At 50.7% G+C, this 20,762-nt stretch overlaps 2 protein-coding genes across 3 annotated transcripts in view; both read left to right on the top strand.

Annotated features, from left to right (window-relative positions):
* The window catches only part of SLC51A (solute carrier family 51 member A), a 151,949-nt gene that overhangs the window by 82,083 nt on the left and 49,104 nt on the right, over positions 1-20,762 (top strand). For both annotated transcript variants that reach the window (XM_085635982.1, XM_085635981.1), the window contains exon 2: positions 7,087-7,181. In XM_085635982.1, the coding sequence (XP_085492108.1) occupies positions 7,087-7,181 (95 nt within the window). The remainder of the gene's footprint in view (positions 1-7,086; positions 7,182-20,762) is intronic.
* Positions 3,201-5,799, top strand: CCDC15 (coiled-coil domain containing 15). The gene has a single exon (XM_085635980.1). The coding sequence runs from the start codon at positions 3,540-3,542 to the stop codon at positions 5,235-5,237; it is 1,698 nt and encodes a 565-aa protein (XP_085492106.1). The 5' UTR covers positions 3,201-3,539; the 3' UTR covers positions 5,238-5,799.

Raw genomic sequence — 20,762 nt, 5'->3', positions numbered from 1 at the left:
GACAGCTAAAATAAAGCCATTTTTGGCTTGAAAAATCGGTAGTCTCCCGCCTGAATCGGGTCTATTGGCATGTATGCAGATGCAGAACTAATGTTAATGCTTAAGAACCCTTACACCCACTGCACCGTGCTACTGCAAAACTCTGACCGCTGCTTTGAAACAAATAATCAGTAGTGTGCGGTAATGCGGAAATGCCTTTATAGATGGGCTCTTCCCTGCCTTCTCAATGAAGTCACTTGCGCTCCTGGAACCGCTCTGACTCATGGGACTTGTAGTTCCATTGAGGTGCAGCCATTCTACCAGGCAATGTAAGGACTCTTGTTGTTGAGACATTACGAGCCTCAGTATTATTGTTTCTTCTTCTCTCTGATTCCCCAGAATCCCCGAATCAAGGTTCCTGGCAGTGTTTGTAGCCCCCACATGAGTACCTCTGCATTAGGAAAACAGAAAGATCTGCCTATAATGGGCAAACCCAGGTTGTTTGCAAGTACCAGAATGCAAAGTAAAAACAAGAACTGGATGACCTGCTCACACGTAGCACAGAAGAGCCCGAGATCTCTGACACAGGATGCTGTCCTGTCAGACACCAAAAGTGTCCTGAAGCTCTAAATCTCTATTGTTGATTTTCAGGAGCTCTGGTGCCGGGGGGTAAACATAATGGTGGGGGCTTGATGCTTTTCCTGGAGGCCAGCCATAATGTGCAGGTCTTTTACTGGTGGGACATTTGCGGCTGCCTTACAACCCACCTCAAGCTAGGCTACAATCACATTTCACGTAACACCCAATTAACTATTTGATCATAGAAGGTCTTCTGTGTGTGGCAGATTTCCCATCCGTAGGGTGATGTCAGCACAGAAAGTCTCTCATTGTTGTTGTCCTTCGTACTACTCTGTATGTCTGCTCTGTGCTTAAAGTTTGGAAGTAAATTACTGGTGGGTTTTTAAAGTAGATCTAGTTTGTGTTTTATTCCAGTGTGTTAAAACGTCAGACATTGTAATTGTGATTGCATTTTTATAGAGCTTACTACCCCTGATGAGGCGGCAAGGTATTTTTCGGTGAGTAGCACGCTACTCCGGAACTCAAAAAGCCTTAGTGGTGAATTAGTATAGGGAAATATGAAATTAATTTGAGCAGTGGACTTGTGAGTCTGGTAGTTGGTGTGAAAAGGATAGTGGAGCGAAAAAAGTGTTTTTTGGAGATCATAGCAGTAGAGGAGGTTTGGAATGAGTAAAGGGGGAAGGTGGAAAAGTCAGAGGGAAGGGTTTAGAACAGGGGGTACTCACAAACTTTCTCTCGGGGGTCAAATTTACAGTGTGGTTTGTGGCTGAGGGCCGCACCGGTGGGGGCGGGGGCAGTGGGGGAGGAGGCGGGGCTAGAGCAAAAAAAACTATGACCATGAGGTTGAACACAGGCCCCTGCAGCGGACGCCTTCGTCCACTGAGCCACCAGACCCGGCATTCACACATCTTTATCTATCGATCTATCTATCTATCTATCTATCTATCTATCTATCTATCTATCTATCTATCTATCTATCTATCTATCTATCTATCTATCTATCTCACGCTCCGTCTCCCTCCCTCTCTCTCTCTCCCTCTGTCTCCCTCACTGTGTCTCCCTCTCTCTGTCTCCCTCCCTCGCTCTCCGTCTCCCTCCCTGTCACCCTCCCTCTCTCTGTCTCCCTCCCTCTCCCTCTCTCTGTCTCCCTCCCTCTGTCTGTCTCCCTCCCTCTGTCTCCCTCTTGTCTGTCTCAGTCTGTCTCCCTACCTCTCCCTCCCTCCCTCCCTCCCTCTATCTCTCTCTCTCTCCCTCTGTCTCCCTCTCTGTGTTTGTCTCCCTTTCTCTGTCTCCCTCCCTCCCTCTCTCTCTGTCTCCCTCCCTCCCTCCCTCTCTCTCTCTCCCTCCCTCTCTCTCTCTCTCTCTCTCTCTCTCCCTCTCTCTCTCTCTCCCTCCCTCCCTATCCCTCCCTGTCTCCCTCTGTCTCCGTCTCCCTATGTCTCCCTCCCTATGTGTCCCTGTCTCCTTCTCTATCTCTCTCACCGTCTGTCTCCCTCCCTCTCTCCATCTCCCTTCCTCTGTCTCCCTCTGTCTCACTCCCTCCCTCTGTCTCCCTCTCTCCGTCTCCCTCCATCTGTCTCACTCTGTCTCACTCACTCTGTCTCCCTTTCTCTCTGTCTCCCTCTCTCTCTCCGTCTCCCTCCCTCTCTATCTCTGTCTCCCTCCCTCTCTATCTCCGTCTCCCTCCCTCTCTCTATCACTCTCTCTCTCCCCCTCTGTCTCACTCACTCTGTTTGTCTCCCTTTCTCTGTCTCCCTCTCTGTCTCCCTGTCTCCCTCTCTCTCTCTCTCTCTCTCTCCGTCTGTCTCCCTCCCTCTCTCCATCTTTCTCCCTCCGTCTGTCTCCCTCCCTCTGTCTCCCTCCCTCTCTCTGTCTCCCTCCCTCTCTCTGTCTCCCTCCCTCTGTCTCCCTCTCTCTCTCCGTCTCTCCCTCTCTCTCTCTCTGAATCACTGTTTGTCTCCCTTTCGCTCTCCCTCCCTCCCCTCTGTCTCCCTCCCTCTCCCCCTGTCTCCCTGTCTGTCTCCCTATCTGTCTCCCTCTGTCTTCCCCCTCTCCCACTCCCTCTGTCTTCCTCCCTCTGCGCACTCTGTCTTCCTCCCCCTGTCACCTCACCTGCTGCTCTCACTCCCTGCTGCCCTCCGTCACCTCACCCTGCTGTCCTCCTCACCCTTTGACACCTCACCCGCGCTGAGACAGCTTCCGAGAACACACACAGCCGCCGCCGCACCCAAGCACTTAACAGGTGTTTTAAAAACCATTCACTTGTTAATGAGGCTTTATTGTATTTCACCTCTTCTTAGCGCCCCTGCATCAGGGGCGCTAAGAAGAGGTGAAATTCAACAAAGCCTCATTTACAAGTTAATGGTCTTTAAAGGAAATCGCCCGGGCACCAGAAGCTCCACGCTGCTGCAACCGGCGATGTAAAAAACACACAGGTATGATGTCTGTAAGGTCCGCGGGCCGCCACGGAAGGCTTGCCGGGCCGCCGCCGGCCCGCGGGCCGTACTATGAGTACCCGTGGTTTAGAAAGACCAGTTTGAGAGATCTAAATATTAAAAGAGGTGTGAGATGGTGCAAGGAGGGGTAGAAAGGGTTATTTTGGGGATCATAGTTGTAGAATGGAGTTCGGGTGAGTCAGAGAGTGGACGTAGAGGTTATATTGAGAGAGGTATAGGGTGAGATAATAGGGTAGTACATTAGAGATGCTGAATTAGAAGTAAATTAATAAATATTTGTTTTTATAATTCATGTTTTTTGTATAGAAGTATGAATGCTATTTCTGAACTGTCAAGAAAAGGATGATTACTTCGGATTATTTTAAAAAGCGCAAACACTGAGGCATTGTAAGCAACTTAATGGGAAAAAATACCAAAACTGATATCCAGCACTAGAAATAATCAGTCTCAGACTCTGTGATATGATTGGTCACCACTTCGCGGTAGTTTTCCCCTTTATGAGTGCAGGACGCTGTGCGTGCTGCTATGGTGATCTACTGCCCGCCGTATGATCTGATTGGTCACCTTTTCGCGGTAGTTCTCCCACCAACGAGTGCAGGACCCGTGCGTGCGGCGCGCTGTGCGTGCTGCCATGGTGATACGCACGGCAGCGCGGCGTGGTTTGAAGGGTCCGTTTCCTGTTTCGGTGCGTTCGTTCCGGACTGGAAGATGTCGCCCGGACCAGATAGACACGTCCGCTGTGATGGCTCCCAGGGGCCCCCAGCGGTGAAACCCCGCACACTGCAGCTGGTGGTGAACCAGCAGGTCCTGGCGGAGCGTACCCAGGCCGTGAAGGCGGTCGGGGCTTGGGTGGAGAGCGGCTGGGACCGGTGGGAGGAAGAAGGAGAGAGCCGGGCTGTGCTGTCCGCGCTTTACGTGGAGGAGGAACTAAACAAGCAGGGGAAAGAGAAGCAGGAACGTCTGAGGCGATTCCAGAGTGAGGTGAAGCACAGGGTGAACCAGCATGCAAGGCTGAGGAAAGAGCAGCAGCTTCTGAAGTCCTATGCTGCGGCTGAAAAGGAAGGGATACTCGTGCAGCAGTCCTCAGATGCTGCTGGGCACCTGACCCCAAAAAGGAATACATGTCTGTACCGAAATAATGCAGACTTGGCCATATGCAGTCCTGGGGCCCAGTGGGTGAATGCACAACAGCTTGGGGGCCACATGGAGGAAGATGCAGAGGAAGAGGGCAGCCAAGATGGGAGGGAAGTATTTCAGCAGCAAGCCAGAGCTCTCAGCAAAACCATGAAGCATGTGCGGCGTAGCCTGGTGGCCTGCAAGACTGTACACGAAGGAGAAAGCCCATCAGAACTTCCTGGTGGGATATGGAAGGTTTCTCCAACCAGAGACAAACCTTTGTCTCGCACTTCTCCAGATCGCATTTGTCAAGAGGAGGATGTTGTGGAAGGACATCATGACCTGCCAGCTGAATTACAAAAACAGATTTCGATTAACAGCCAGGTGGGGAAGGAGGATCGTTGTCAAAGTAGAGCAGAGCCTGTAAAGATTTGTAATCGATTGTTGAAAAAACCCTACCCCACAGGCCCAGCACCAGCATTCAGCACTGATTATCGAGCTGCACTTGTACTGCGACCAAGCACAGATCTAGAAGATAACAAAAAACAACGTGAATATCAGTACTTGATGTACAGACGACTTTTTATGGACATTGAGCGGGAGCAGGTAAAGGAAATTCGCAGGCAAAAACGACATGAAAAGAGAATCGCTAAGATCAAGATAGAAAAAGAGCTTCATCGGCATGCAGAAGAGCAGGGGATCAGGACCCTTGCCAAACTGCAAGACACCCATTCTGGGGAGAGTGAAAGCAAAGCCGTAGCACAGCTGAAAGAGGAAGAGCGACAGTGGAAAGTAACCCAAGACAAAAAACGGAAAAACAAAGAAAACAGTCGATATATTGATGCACTAAGAGCTCAGACGAAAGAGAAGATACAGCAGCACAATATTGAATTGCCACCGCTGTGCTGCTGTGGGACAGATTTCTGGGATTCTCACCCAGATACCTGTGCCAACAACTGTAGTTTCTACAGGAATCATAAAGCATACACCCAAGCTCTTCAGTCGGTGATTGCCTCGTACAACTTATGTGAGGGAAATGCAGTAGCCAGATTCTCCACTCGGGCCATCTCTTCGGCGCGACTGGCCCACTCAATCGAGAAACCATAATCGACGTATTCATAAATTGCTGTCCGTTTGCAGAATTGTGGATCTAATTTATAGCGGCAGTTGTGACAGTAATGAAGCCGGAAATCTGGATCATTAAAGGACTGAAAAATGTGATGGAAGCCTGTAAAGAGGATGTTTCATTACTCTGGCGATTTAAAACACGATGACCAATCTTTCTATTATGGCATTGTAGTGGTTGAACGTGTGTTTTCATAAAGTTATTTTGTACTTTTTGTTGATTAAATGCAGTCTCTGCTATACTGATGTAATGGTGCCCAGTTTAATGGAAAACATATTTACAGAGTTTTGAAAAGTGAGTGGTTCGAAGAACCTAATTCCAGCAAAGACATTACCTTGGACTTGAGAAAAGCCTGCCCTCCTCATATCTTTTCAAACCCACCATACGTCGTTGAGTAAGGAATTGAACGAAAGATGTCTGATTTCGGGACTTTCTCCAGTCTTTAAAAAAAGTTTTTACTTTCATATCATTGTTTTTTCAAACGTTTTATTTAAAACAAAGTGACATAAAAATACACAAATAAATTAGCTTCAAGTACAGCAACACTTGAATGTCTGTGTTTTTTACACTACTGCCTTAAATCTCAATACATTATCTTCCTTATACATAGATACCCTTTCCATGCAGTCATGTATCTATACATGTATTACTTTACTCCTACTGTAGAAGAAAGAATAAATAAATAAAAAAGTGTACTCTCTCCAATGCACTACTCTCACACTATACCTCTCTCAATATATCCTCTACCTCCACTCTCTGACTCATCTCAACCTCATTCTACTTCTATGATCTCCAAAATAAGCCTTTCTAGACTTCCCACTTCGGCTTACCCAGAACATCCTCTTACTACTATGATCTCCCAACTAAACTTTTTTCTAAATTCTTCCATCATGTATCCCTTCTTTGACTTATCCCACACTTCATTTTACTACTATGATCTCATGATCTCCCTAATCCCTTTCTAGAGACTTTTCCCTCCTCCATCTCTCCTTTTTACTCAACCAAAACCCCATTTTACTACTATGATCTCCCAAATAAAATGTTCTAGACTCTCCCCTCTTCTACTCCTCCTTTATCCTATTCAATACAACTAACATTACATTACTCACATTTCTACAGCTCAAATAACCACCTATTTCCCTACACTAGTCTGCCATGAATCTTTTTGGGTTCCAGAGTAGCATGCTAGTCGCGGAAAAGCGCTGCCATGCCTCATCATAAGTAAGCGCTACATATACAATTACAACTATTGGTCTTTCTGGCTATTTATTTTGAACCTTTGAACTAATATCACCTCATACATTGCTCTGGGGTTTGCCCTTGCTATTGAGCCAGGCTACCAAAGGTGATCCAAGATTTCACTGTTTAACATAGTGTGTCCTGTTTAGGTATCATGGGAGCATCTTCAGAGCCCACAGCACAACAGTACTTTCTATTACCCAAGGCCTGAAAGTGCATATTCCCTACAGCTGTGGCATTATTGCAGACAATGACCTATGCACTGCCACACCCCTGTATGGTAGATCACTGTCTGCAATGTTTATGATATTCAAATGGACCACTGCCTCATCTCCACCCAACAAAAGTTAGAAAACTCCACGAATTCTCAAGATAACGATGTGTGGGGACAGCAGAGTTCTTTGTCTCTGCTGGGTTGCATCTGCTCTTAATAAATACCTAAAATGTCTCTTTTCCTTGGCAGGAGTGACTGCTCTATTCTGAGTTCTAGCATCGAACACGTAAATCTCTTTTCCTTGGTAGCAGCTCTAGATCTCTTCTGGGTTTTATCAGCTAACACTTAAATTCCTAACATGTCTCTTTCCCTCACAGGTTCCCTCCACGCCTCATAGAACATTTGATCAAGAACTTAAGCGTGCCCATCGCCTGCTTCTCACAGCCCCCCAAGTCGGCGGACCTTCTACTACGTACGTTTGTGAAATGTTCAATGAATGCTACAGCCATTGTATCCTTGGGTCCCAGGGTGGGGTGGACATCCCCCTTTTATCTGATTTCGTACATTATGGGGTGTAGTAAACGTGGCTCTCAGAGGGCGATGCTGGGAAGTTCTGTTAGTTTGCGCTCTGACTTAAAGAACTTCGCCACTGGTTCCTTTTTACATGTGCTCAGGTTAACTTTGGGTTTTTTGTTTATTGCAGTGTGCCACATATCTCTTCTGTGCCCATTTGTACCCATGTGTTGCTCTTTGTTTCCTAGAGCCCATGTGTGCCCCATCTCTACCCAGTTCCCATGTGTTTCCCATCTCGCACTGGTGCCCATATGTGTTTTATTGCACCCCTTAGCCCATGTGTTTCCCATCTCATTCTGGTGCCCAAGCATTCTTCATTGCACCCCTTAGCCCATGTGTTTTTCATCTCACTCCGGTGCCCATGAGTGCTTTATTGTACCCCTTAGCGCATGTGTTTTCCATCTCACTCCGGTGCCCATGCATTTTTCATTGCACCCCTTAGTCTGTCACCCTTCTCTCCCTGGTGCCCGTATATGTCACAGCTCTGCTCTGCCATCCCTGCTATGCTTTTCACCAGCCCCCATGTGTGTTTCATTGCACCCCTCAGCCCATATGTTGCACATCTCTCCCTGATGCCCATGTATACCTCATTTCTATCCACAACCATCTCGGCTATGTCTTTAACCAGTTCTCATGTTTCCCATTTTGTCCCCAGTACCATGTATGCACTGTCTCTCCCTTATCGCATATGTCACTAGTAACCACGTGTTCCCAGACTCTCCTTAGTGACGACGTGCGCTCTGACTCTCCCTGATCTTGTTTCTTGCCAGTGCCCACCTGGACTCTGCCATCGCTCTCTAGTGACTATTTGCTCTCAGACTCTCATCTCATAGCTCCCCAGTGACCACATGCACCCGGACCCTCCCCAGTGACCACATGCGCCCGGACTCACCCCCATCTCCCCAGTGACCACATGCAACCGGACTCTCCCGATCTATCTGCAGTGACTACACGCGCACTGAACGTTCCATGATCTTATCTCGCCCTGTTCGCCTGGACTCTTCCCCCAGCTCCCTAGTGACAACAAGTGCCTGAACTGCTCCTTGTCCCGAATGACCCCTTGTACCCAGACCCTCCCCCAATTCCACAGTGACCATATGCACCTAGACTCTCCTTTATCTAATTTCTCCCTAATCACCACATGCGACTCAACTTTCCCCCCATCTCCCCAGTGAGCACAATCGCCCGGACTCTCCCGTACCTCATCTCCCCAATGACCACAAGAGCCCGGACTCTCCCTTCTCATATTCCTACAGTGACCAGAAGCGCCCGTACTCTCCCCAGTGACCAAATATGCCAATACTCTCCCTAGTGATCACAAGCGCCTGGACTCTCCCTTATCTCATCTCTCCCCACTGACAACAGGTTCCCGGACTCTCCTCCTTCTCCTCAGTGACCACATGCGCCTGGTCTCTCCCTTTTCTCACTTCACCCCAGGTACCACATGCACCCAGATTCTCCCATATATCTTCTCCCCCCAGTGACCCCATGCTCCTGGATTCTCCCTTATATCATCTCTCCCCAGTGACCACAAGCTTCAGGACTCTCCTTCCCAGTGACCACATGTGCCCTGACTCTCCCTTATCGCATCTCTCCCCAGTGACCACATGTGCCCAGACTCTCCCATATTTCATCTCTCTCCAGTGACCACATACGCCCGGACCCTCCCTTATCTCTCCCAAGTGACTACATGCGCCCGGACTCTCCCCCTTCCCTGTGACCACAAGTGCCGGGACTCTCCCTTATCTCATCTCTCCCCATTGACCACAAGTGCCCAAACTCTCCCTTATATCATCTCTCCCCAGTGACCACAGGCTTCAGGACTCTCCTCCTTCCCAGTGACCACATGTGCCCTGACTCTCCCTTATCTCATCTCTCCCCATTGACCACAAGTGCCTAAACTCTCCCTTATCTCATCTCTCCCCAGTGACCACATGCGCCCAGACTCTCCCATATTTCATCTCTCTCCAGTGACCACATACGCCCGGACCCTCCCTTATCTCTCCCAAGTGACTACATGCGCCCGGACTCTCCCCCTTCCCTGTGACCACAAGTGCCGGGACTCTCCCTTATCTCATCTCTCCCCATTGACCACAAGTGCCCAAACTCTCCATTATATCATCTCTCCCCAGTGACCACAGGCTTCAGGACTCTCCTCCTTCCCAGTGACCACATGTGCCCTGACTCTCCCTTATCTCATCTCTCCCCATTGACCACAAGTGCCCAAACTCTCCCTTATCTCATCTCTCCCCAGTGACCACATGCGCTCATCTCTCCCCCATCTCCCCAGTGACAACAAGCTCCCGGACTCTCCCTTATCTCATCCCTCCCCAGGGACCACAAGCCCCTGAACTGCCTCGTCTCCCGAATGACCACATGCAACCAGACCCTCCCCAAATTCTTCAGTGACCATATGCACCTAGACTCTTCTTTATCTCAACTCTCCCTAATCACCACATGCGCCAGGACTCTTTCCACCCCCCCATCCCCCCATCTCTCTGACCACAAGTGCCCGGATTCTCCCGTATCTCATCTCTCCCCAGTAACCACAAGTGCCCAGACTCTCCCTTATCTCATATCCCCCCAGTGACCAGAAGCGCCTGGACTCTCCTATATCCCATCTCTCCCCAGTGACCACAAGTGCCTGGATTCTCCCGTATCTCATCTCTCCCCAGTAACCACAAGTGCCCAGACTCTCCCTTATCTCATATCCCCCCAGTGACCAGAAGCGCCTTTACTCTCCCATATTTCATCTTTCCCCAGTGACCTCATGTGCCCGGGCTCTCCCTAATCTCATCTCTTCCTAGTGACCAGATATGCCTGTACTCTCCCCAGTGACCACAAGCGCCTGGACTCTCCCTTATCTCATCTCTCATCACTGACCACAGGTTCTCAGACTCTCCTTCTCACCAGTGACCACGTGCGCCTGGTCTGTTCCTTATCTCATTTCGTCCCAGGTACTACATGCACCCAGATTCTCCCTTAGATAGTCTTTCCCCCCAGTGACCACATGCTCCCTGACTCTCCCTTATCTCATCTCTCCCCAATGACCACAAGCACTCTGACTCTCCCTTATATCATATCTCACCAGTCACCACAAGCGTCAGGACTCTCCTCCCCAGTGACCACATGCATCCGACTCTCCCTTATCGCATCTCCCCCCAGTAACCACATGCGCCCAGACTCTCCCATATCTCTCCAGTGACCACATGCGCCCGTACTCTCCCTTATCGCATTTCTCCCCAGTGACCACATGCGCCCAGATTCTCCCTTATCTCTCCCCAGTGACCACATGCGCCTGAACTCTTCCCCCTTCTTCCCCTTGACCACAACTGCCTGGTCTCTCCCTTATCTCATCTCTCCCCAGTGACCACAAGCACCCCAACTCTCCCTTATCTCATCTCTCCCCAGGGACCACATGCGCCCAGACTCTCCACCGTCTCCCAGGTGACCACATGCGCCTGGACTGCAAATGTCCAGAGTGACCGCATGTGCCCAGACTCTTCCCTCCCCCATCTTTCCCCAGTGACCACAAGTGCCTGGAGTCTCCCTAATGTTATCTTTCCACAGGGATCACAGGCACCTGGACTCTCCCTTATCTCTCCCCTATCTCTCCCCAGTGACCACATGTGCCCAAACTCTCCCTTATCTCATCTCTCTCCAGGGACCACATGCACCCAGACTCTCCCCCTTCTCCCAGGTGACCACAAGCGCCAGGACTCTCCCCCTTCTCCCAGGTGACCACAAGCGCTAGGACTCTCCCTTATCCCACCTCTCGCCAGTGACCACATGCGCCTGGATTGCCCCAATTTCCCCAGTCACCACATGCGCCCAGACTCTCCCATATCTCATCTCTTTCCAGTGACCACATGCGCCCGGACTCTCCCTTATCTCATTTCTCCCCAGAGACTGTCCCCTTCTCCACCGTGAGCACAAGTGCTCGTACTCTCCCTTGTATCATCTCTCCCACAGTGACCACAAGCGCCTGGAATCTCCTCCTCCCCAGTGACCACGAGGTCCTAGACTCTCCCTTATCTCTTCTCTCCCCAGGGACCACATGCGCCTGGACTGCCCCCATGTCCCCAGTGACCACATACGTCCCAACTCTACTCCCCAGTGACCACAGGCCCCCAAACTCTCCCTCATCGCTTCTCAGTGACCACAAGCACCCAGATACTCCCCAGGGACCACATAGTCCATACCCTCCCCAGTAACCACATGCGCCCAGAATCTCCCTTATCTCATTTCTCCCCAAAGACCACAGGTTCCTGGACTCTCCTCCTTCTCAGTGACCACATGTACCTGGCTTTTCCCTCATCTCTCGCCAGTGACCACATGTGCCGGGACTCTTCCCCCTTCTCCCCAGTGACCACAAGTGCCCGGACTCTCCCTTATCTCATCGCTCCCCAGTGACCACAAGCGCACGGGCTCTCCCTTATCTCATCTCATGCCAGTGACCACAAGTGCCTGGACTCTCCCTTATCTAATCTCCCCCCTTTGACCACAGGTTCCCGGACTCTTCCCTTATCTCATCTCTCACCAGTGACCACAGGTTCCCGGACCCTTCTCTATCTCACCAGTGACCACATGCGCCTGGTCTCTCCCTTATTTCATCTCTCCCCAGTGACCACAAGCGCCCGGACTCTCCCTTATCTCATCTCTTCCCCAGTGAGCACAGGCGTCCAGACTCTTGGAAAGTCGAGGTATGTATGCCCTTTCTGTCCCTGACACCTCCTGTCAGAGCCCTTAAAGCACCTCACTCCTGTTCCTAAAAGCGTTTAACTGGTTGGATGTTTCCCCTTCAAGACCCACCCCTCTGCGAAGGAGCCCATCCTGCTGGACAGGCCTTTAGTTCTCTGTGCCTGGCTGTGTTTTACAACTCACACAGCAACCCTTTCCTTCCTTTCTCAAGGGCCCCCCTGCGCTCAGGGTGCCCCACTCGGTGTCCCTGTTGATGTAGCTTTAACAGAGGCTTTCCTTCCCCGTCATTGGTTGTTACTTGTGGGTCTGGCCTGTGTGGGCTTAAACTGGCCCTGGGTGACCACAACACACATAACATGCCAGAGGCATGTGTAATGTGGAATGCCAGGTGTTCTAAAAAGGCTGTGGATCTGTGGAAGCTGAAAATATTTTTTGCAACATTTGCAAAGTCTATGGAAACTGCAACGTGACTAATTTTGAGAAGTGTATTCTGTTTTTTGATCTTTGCTTGAAATCGTGACTTTTGTGACTATGTATGCAGGATACGCCCCTTTTTAGTACTAAAAAGGTTCTGCGAAAATAGTCTTGACAGAAAGTAGCTGGTGTTCCATATCTTGGCAGTGCTGCTGTGCTTGAAAAGCTCTGAAACAGGTCCACTTACAAAGGGCAGGTCTGCATCGAATGATGCCACACACGGGAAGGCTGCGTGAATCCCACACGCAGGCTGTGTTTGGCTTGGCCCGGTCAGCCGGGGCATATTTCCACCGTGTGGAGGGAAAACGGCAGGGGCCAAGGCGAAGGAAAGCAGGAAACTGCAGGGGCCAAGGCGAAGGAAACCAGGGAACTGCAGGGGCCAAGGCGAAGGAAACCAGGGAACTGCAGGGGCCAAGGCGAAGGAAACCAGGGAACTGCAGGGGCCAAGGCGAAGGAAACCAGGGAACTGCAGGGGCCAAGGCGAAGGAAAGCAGGAAACTGCAGGGGCCAAGGCGAAGGAAACCAGGGAACTGCAGGGGCCAAGGCGAAGGAAACCAGGGAACTGCAGGGGCCAAGGCGAAGGAAACCAGGGAACTGCAGGGGCCAAGGCGAAGGAAACCAGGGAACTGCAGGGGCCAAGGCGAAGGAAAGCAGGAAACTGCAGGGGCCAAGGCGAAGGAAACCAGGGAACTGCAGGGGCCAAGGCGAAGGAAACCAGGGAACTGCAGGGGCCAAGGCGAAGGAAACCAGGAAACTGCAGGGGCCAAGGCGAAGGAAACCAGGGAACTGCAGGGGCCAAGGCGAAGGAAAGCAGGAAACTGCAGGGGCCAAGGCGAAGGAAACCAGGGAACTGCAGGGGCCAAGGCGAAGGAAACCAGGGAACTGCAGGGGCCAAGGCGAAGGAAACCAGGAAACTGCAGGGGCCAAGGCGAAGGAAACCAGGGAACTGCAGGGGCCAAGGCGAAGGAAACCAGGAAACTGCAGGGGCCAAGGCGAAGGAAAGCAGGAAACTGCAGGGGCCAAGGCGAAGGAAACCAGGGAACTGCAGGGGGCAAGGCGAAGGAAACCAGGGAACTGCAGGGGCCAAGGCGAAGGAAACCAGGAAACTGCAGGGGCCAAGGCGAAGGAAAGCAGGAAACTGCAGGGGCCAAGGCGAAGGAAACCAGGGAACTGCAGGGGCCAAGGCGAAGGAAACCAGGGAACTGCAGGGGCCAAGGCGAAGGAAACCAGGGAACTGCAGGGGCCAAGGCGAAGGAAACCAGGGAACTGCAGGGGCCAAGGCGAAGGAAACCAGGGAACTGCAGGGGCCAAGGCGAAGGAAACCAGGGAACTGCAGGGGCCAAGGCGAAGGAAAGCAGGGAACTGCAGGGGCCAAGGCGAAGGAAACCAGGGAACTGCAGGGGCCAAGGCGAAGGAAAGCAGGAAACTGCAGGGGCCAAGGCGAAGGAAACCAGGGAACTGCAGGGGCCAAGGCGAAGGAAACCAGGGAACTGCAGGGGCCAAGGCGAAGGAAACCAGGGAACTGCAGGGGCCAAGGCGAAGGAAACCAGGGAACTGCAGCTTTTGCGAAAGACAAAAATCCTGGTCTGTGTACAATCGGAGGCGGGCTGGGACAGAAAATGGGCCCCGGTCACCAAAATAAAAGTGGCCCCCATTAATGAATCCTACATCTAAAAATGTGGCCTATGGTTGCAAATCGCAGTTTTAAACTAATAAAGACACGCTCTATATGACTTTTGCAAATGTTGGAAGACTGCGTGCATTGTGCTTGTTACTGGCAATCTTTTGTGGTTGTAGGGAAATCAACTGTAAACAAGCATTGGCAAAGTCAGTAGGTGTCGCCTGTGTTAACCTATTGCCTTTTTCCAATGTTTTTTTTTTTAAGTCGTTGCATAGCATTGCAGGATGCTGTGCGATATCGCATTCAAAAAAAGAAACGCTATTATGCGGTCAGTGTTGACCACGTCATGGCGCTTTCTTTACTTCAAGCCACGTTGGACAGCATCGCAGGCTGCTGTGCAACATGGCGTAAAGCAGTGTTTCCCAAACTGTCGGTTCTGGGTCAAGAACTGATTTTTGGTGGGTCGTGAAACGCCAAGCAAGAAATAAAGATGCATTTGAATTCTGCATTTATCTTGCCACATTTTCTGTGCTTCAAAGACTGAGGTCAAATCTCGGCTGTGTCTTCTAACAAGCTGCTGCTTACTGTTTTAACACTGAGATTGGTGTTTACAAACTCCGCTCATTTTGCAGCTAGAGAAAGAAAATTAAAGTGAATTATGTGACAATCATGCTGGGGTGCAGAGAGTGTGAAAGGAGAGACTGTACAAGGCCGTTGTTTGTAACACACAACAAAATGTAAATATCCGTAAATGGACTGTACACATTAAGAGGTTAGGAAAGCACAAATGAAGCACAGTTTTTATAATTCTGAAGTGAGGGAAGCAATGAGTTATTAGGATCAAAACAAATCACGACACTTGACTCGGTGATGCACAAATGACAAATATTGACAAACACAATTTCCATTTGTATCTTTTATCAGTAAAGCTGGATGTCTGTGCAAATCTAGTGCCCTAATCAATAGAAGATGTGCTGTCTGTATATGACAGTGCGCTGCCTTACGATGCTGTCGTTAAATCAAAAAAAACTCTTGACTCTCGTCTAATAAAGCAAATTGTCATACTACAAAGTAGTTTGTGGTTCGAAACAGTTTAGAAAGCACTGGCCAACGTTGATTGCGCAATAGTTATTTTTTCTTTAAGCCATATTCCACAGCTGTGCTGTGCGGTATGTAAAACAAGCATTTACAATGCAATGGTCTCGGCATTGGTAAAGTTAGAGCTATTGGCATTGCTCATGACATTATTTTTGTTTGTTTTTGTTTTTAAAACATTTAAAGAAACGTCATTGTCATGAGCAATGCCAATAGCTCTAACTTTAACAATGCCGAGACCGTTGCATTGTAAATGCTTGTTGGCCGGGCTGCTGCTGTTTTTGGAGCCGCGCTGGGAGCTCTGGCATGGGCAGGGTGTGGACAGGCTCCTGCCTGGGTAAAGGGCTGGCGTGCCAGGCGTCAGAGGGGCCCCTCCGAGTAGGGACTCTGCTCTTGCTGGACGCCGAGGCCCTGATATGTGGCTGGTCAGGCCTTGCCAAGCTCCGCACCAGTGCTTACAGTCTGCAAGAGGGCGATGCGAGTTAAACGCTCGCTGCTGACATCTTCAGTGAGCTTAACTTGTGATTTTGCGCCTCAAAAATGGCAACTCAACTTTTCTTCATCCCGATGTCCTGTAAATTGAGGCTCATGATACTGGAAAATAGAAACCTCTTCTATTTAAATCACGAATGTCCTCGCTACGAGTGGTCCGGTGTTTGAGACATTAATAACTGTATCCATAAATTCCAATATCAAGTTTTTTTCGATTTATTGGATGCCAGGACTAACGCCCGTTACGAGTTTTGCCCCGAAATGTAACAGAATGTTGGTGACTCTTTCTGCAACAACATGTTAAGTGGATGAAACATTTATGGAAGCAGCGAGTATGTAACGGGTGCGAAAAGAGAGAGGAAAGTCATAACTCCGGCATGTGCGAGAACAGGATTTACCACGTCTGTAGTAATTATCCACTCGTCTATGAAGCGCTATATGAAAACAGGGTGTCATGTAGGCGCACCAGCCTGGCAGGGCTTTCCCTGCAGGTCAAAGCGCGTGCGGATTTCTGATGCTTCCAAGCGCATGCCTGGCTCTCAGCTCTGCCTCTCGCAACCCATATTGTCCCAGAAAACAAACATTTCTCCTTGGAGATTATAATGTTTATTTTACACTTGGCCTTCTCTAACCCCCCTCCGTCTGACTCGCTCCTTTACCACGCTCTGCGAAATGTTAACTTTAATTGCGCGCGCCCGGGATCGCAGCCCTTCATTTTAAATTTCTACGCTTCGAAAAACGTGGCTGCGTTTAAATGAGATTAAACATCTCTGCGAGAGCGTTGTGAATTGGATCAGAAACGGCTGAACGGGTGGGAGCCGGGGTGGGGGAGGTGCCTGCTGGAGCGGGGAGCGGAGCATCTCTGCGGTGGGGGGCGTGGATCAAGGAAAGTGTCGAAGAGTGGGGGGTGGGTGTGTGGTGGCGCCAGGACTTTGCAAGGCACGAATGAATTGCTAACCCATCCGTGCAGTTGGAACCCCCACAATGAACGCCTGCTATTCATTTAAATCAATTATTTTCGAATTTGGCACCTCTTCCATAAATGGTGTACATAAAAACATCAGTGTTAAAAGAGTTCACCCAGACTGTCCGTGTAAAAAGCAGATGTTTCCCACACCGCGTCGGCGTGATTTTTCCCATTTTAAAATTGGATTAAATCAATGCGTCGGTGTTTTCCATTAATCTAGTTACGGCTTGTTTGGCTGTTCTTCCGCGCATGTGATAGACGTTTACACTGTGTTCCGAAGTGACATTAGCAGCAACAAAAACTCGCCAGAATGCAGCGCGTCCAGTAAATTAAACTGTTTAACACATGTGGTTAAATAGAGAGCGTTGCAATGTTTTTCCTTCTTCTAAGAGAACCATGTGTTTAACATTTTGCCGGGTTAAATATAACAAGGCAGAGCAAAAGGCACACCACCGCCTTTCTCCGAGGCAGGCAGAGCAGAAATGCCTCGGAGAAAGGGAGCCTCATTTTCGGATTTGGGGGCGTGTTTTGCTGTTGTCTCCTCCCTGAGACTTCTCGCAAAAAACACGCCCCCCGATCCGAAAAAGACGGGGCTTCAACGGAGTGACTGGACCTCTTCTCCAGTGGCTGGCCAGCATTTAAGAGGCCAGCCAATGGAGAACAGGATAGAAGAGGGGCGGGTGCAAGCCCCTCTTCTCAATGACATTAAATCTCCGGACTTCCGGTCTGCCGACCGGATGGTCCCGAGACCTAAAAACCAAAAAAGCGTAAGGCCCAAGCCACACGAGTGAGGTGAGCTAAGGAGGGAGGAGCAGCAACAGCGGGAGGAGGGCAGAGGGGAAATAATACATGGGAGGGGCAGGGGGAGGAGGGGAGTGCACCAACAACGAACATGGGGGTGGAGGCAACACAAGGGAGGTGAGGGGGCTGGAGGAGCAGCAACAACAGACGGTGGGAAGAGGGCGAGGGAAGCAGCACGAGGGAGGGAAGCAGAGAAGGGAGGAGCGGCGGCAGCGGGAGGAGGGCAGGGGGAAAATAACTTATGGTATGGGGAGAAGGGAAGCGCATCAACAACGGACATAGGGGTGGAGCAACACAAGGGAGGTGAGGGGGCTGGAGGAGAAGCGACAACAGACGGTGGGAAGAGGGCGTGGGAAGCAGCACGAGGGAGGGAAGCAGAGAAGGGAGGAGCGGCAGCAGCGGGAGCAGGGCAGGGGGAAAATAACTTATGGTATGGGGAGAAGGGAAGCGCATCAACAACGGACATAGGGGTGGAGCAACACAAGGGAGGTGAGGGGGCTGGAGGAGAAGCGACAACAGACGGTGGGAAGAGGGCGTGGGAAGCAGCACGAGGGAGGGAAGCAGAGAAGGGAGGAGCGGCAGCAGCGGGAGCAGGGCAGGGGGAAAATAACTTATGGTATGGGGAGAAGGGAAGCGCATCAACAACGGACATAGGGGTGGAGGCAACACAAGGGAGGTGTGGGGGATGGAGGAGCAGCAACAACAGACGGTGGGAAGAGGACGAGGGAAGCAACACAAGGGAGTTGAGCATAGAAGGGAGGAGCGGCAGCAGCGGGAGGAGGGCAGGGGGAAAATAACACATGGTATGGGGAGGCGGGAAGCGCATCAGCAACCGACATAGGGGTGAAGGCAACACAAAGGAGGTGAGGGGAATGGAGGAGCAGCAACAACAGATGTGGGAAGAGGGCGAGGGAAACAACATGGAGGTGGGCAGAGGAGGGAGGAGCAGCAACAGTGGGCCGCGGGAGGAGGGCAGGGGGTAAATAAATGGTAGGAGCGGGGGGGAGGAGGGGAGCGCATCAACAACGGACATGGGGGTGGAGGCAACACAAGGCAGGTGAGGGGGATGGAGGAGCAGCAACAACAGACGGGAAGAAGGCGAGGGAAGCAACACGAGGGAGGTGAGCTGAGAAGGGAGGAGCTGCAACAACGGACAGCGGGAGGAAGGCAGGGGGAAATAACAGATGGGGAGGAGGGAGCGCACAAACAATGGACGGGGAGGCAACATGAGGGAGGTGAGGGGGTGGAGGAGCAGCAACAACAGACAGTGGGGGAGGGTGAGAGAAGCAACATGAGGGGGGTGCAGCATGAGGGGGGGGATGAGCACCAGCAAGGGACAGTGGGAGGAGGGCAGGTGGTCAAGCAACACGAAGGAGGTGCAGGAGAGAAGGTAGGGAGTAGCATACAATGGTCAGTGGGAGGAGGGTGGGGGACAAGCAACATGAAGGAGGTGCAGGAGAAGAGGTAGGGAGTAGCACACAATAGACAGTGAGAGGAGGGCAGGGGACAAGCAACACAAAGGAGGCGCAAGAGAGGAGGTAGGGAGTAGCACACAATGGACAGTGGGGGACCAGCAAAACGAGGGAGATGGGTTGGGTGAGGGAGACATGCGGACTCTTCTAGACTATGTCAAAAAGTAAAACAAAAGTACCTGAAGAGCCTGTGATCAGTGGAAAGATGCTGGCCACAGACAGGAACCTGTAGGAAGTTCATGCTCCACCACAGAGACAATAATGAAGCCCCAGGAGGAAGAAGGAAGGAGCAGGTGGCGCTAGCCAATCGAAAGCAAGGAAACAAGTGTCATCAAAGCCAACTAATGGTAAGTAATGGGTGTGCTATTTTTTTTTAGTTAACAATAAATTTCATTGACAGTGTCTGTCTGCTGTCTCCGGTGAAACATGAAATCAGACCATAACACAGGCCGGCAAACAGCCCAAAAAATGGTCCACACACTGACCTGTCAGACAAACTGTAGGAAGCTGGCTCTCTATATAGTGCACCCAAATGAGCACACTGTGCAGAGTGTCCAGGCAAACCCCAAAGGAATCACAGATGCACAAAGACATTCCAATTGCTTTCTTTTGTGGTAGTGTGGGCGAGCAGTAAAGCATGTTAGAGGTCAGTGCTAAGCATTTATAACACACAAAGGCAGTAAATGAGACACACACTCAACAAAAATATCCGACACCAATTTATAAAAATAACACTTACTTTTATATAAAATTATATACCAAGATCATCGGACTCGGGTAAGTACTTTTTCAGTTATGAATTTTTACAGTTTTCATAAATAAACCCTGCATTGTCTGGACCAACAAGGTTATCGTATGGAGAAAAGCATGTATTGCATTCGGTCATTTGCCAGAAACTTACGGGACTGTTCTGCTGTTCTTGAGGTGAGTATGGGGCAGGGTCCAAGGCCACTCCAACAGGTCACCTCGGGTGGCTCTAGGGCGTCCTGGTGCAGAGGTGTGTCACAGCGTCCGGTGTCTCATTCACTTCAATGGGAGAACGGTCCGGGTACAAAGAGGCTGCAAGCAGGGACTGGGACACCAGTCCGGGGGTACCCACAGAGGGGCTCGACCCTTGAGATCATCAGGAACAAAGGTTACACCCTTGGTTCACTTTTCATCCGGCTGTGGGGCTAGTGTGCATTGGTGTCGGATTCCGGTGCAGAAGTCTCTCATTGTTGGAGGAGGCCTATAGAAAGAGGCTGCAGGTGGTGGATGGCAGTCCAGTCTGGGCAAATCCAAGCATAGGCTTAGCTCTTGTGGGTCTGGGGACCCAGTTGGCACCTTCCCCTCCCTTGGACTCAGGTTCTGGAGCACGGGTGCTTAGGTGCTTTTAGGCATCGGGTGGTGAAATGAAATGAAAAGGTGATTTGTATAGCGCGGCTGCTGCCCGAGGGCGTCCAAGCGCTGAGTAGAGGGCAAAGTACTCTGAGGAGGGGGTGAGGTGCTTAGTTTCTGAAAAGGAGGGTTTTTAGTTCTTTGCGGAATGAGGAGAGAGTCTGATTGGATCTTAAAGAGGGGGGAAGGGAGTTCCAAAGCTTGGAGGCGTTGAGCTCGAAGGACCTGCCTCCGGCCCTAGATCTTTTGATTCGGGGAACTGTGGCAAGGCAGGCGTTAGATGATCGGAGCTGTTGCCGGGGTGGTATGGAGTGAGAAGGAGATGGTTGATCTGGGGGCCAGCTCTGTAGAAGGCTTGGTGGGAGATACAGAGGGCCTTGAATTTTATTCTTTCCCTGACAGGGAGCCAGTGGAGAGATCGAATCCCTGCCTTGACTGATTCTCTGCGGGGTATCTGTAATAGTGTCCTGGCTGCACAGT

Source organism: Triturus cristatus, chromosome 11, assembly GCF_964204655.1.
Source record: "Triturus cristatus chromosome 11, aTriCri1.1, whole genome shotgun sequence".
NCBI classification, from domain to species: Eukaryota; Metazoa; Chordata; class Amphibia; order Caudata; family Salamandridae; genus Triturus; species Triturus cristatus.
Note: the sequence above shows the minus strand (reverse complement) of the source record. Positions and strands in the feature narration are given on the sequence as shown.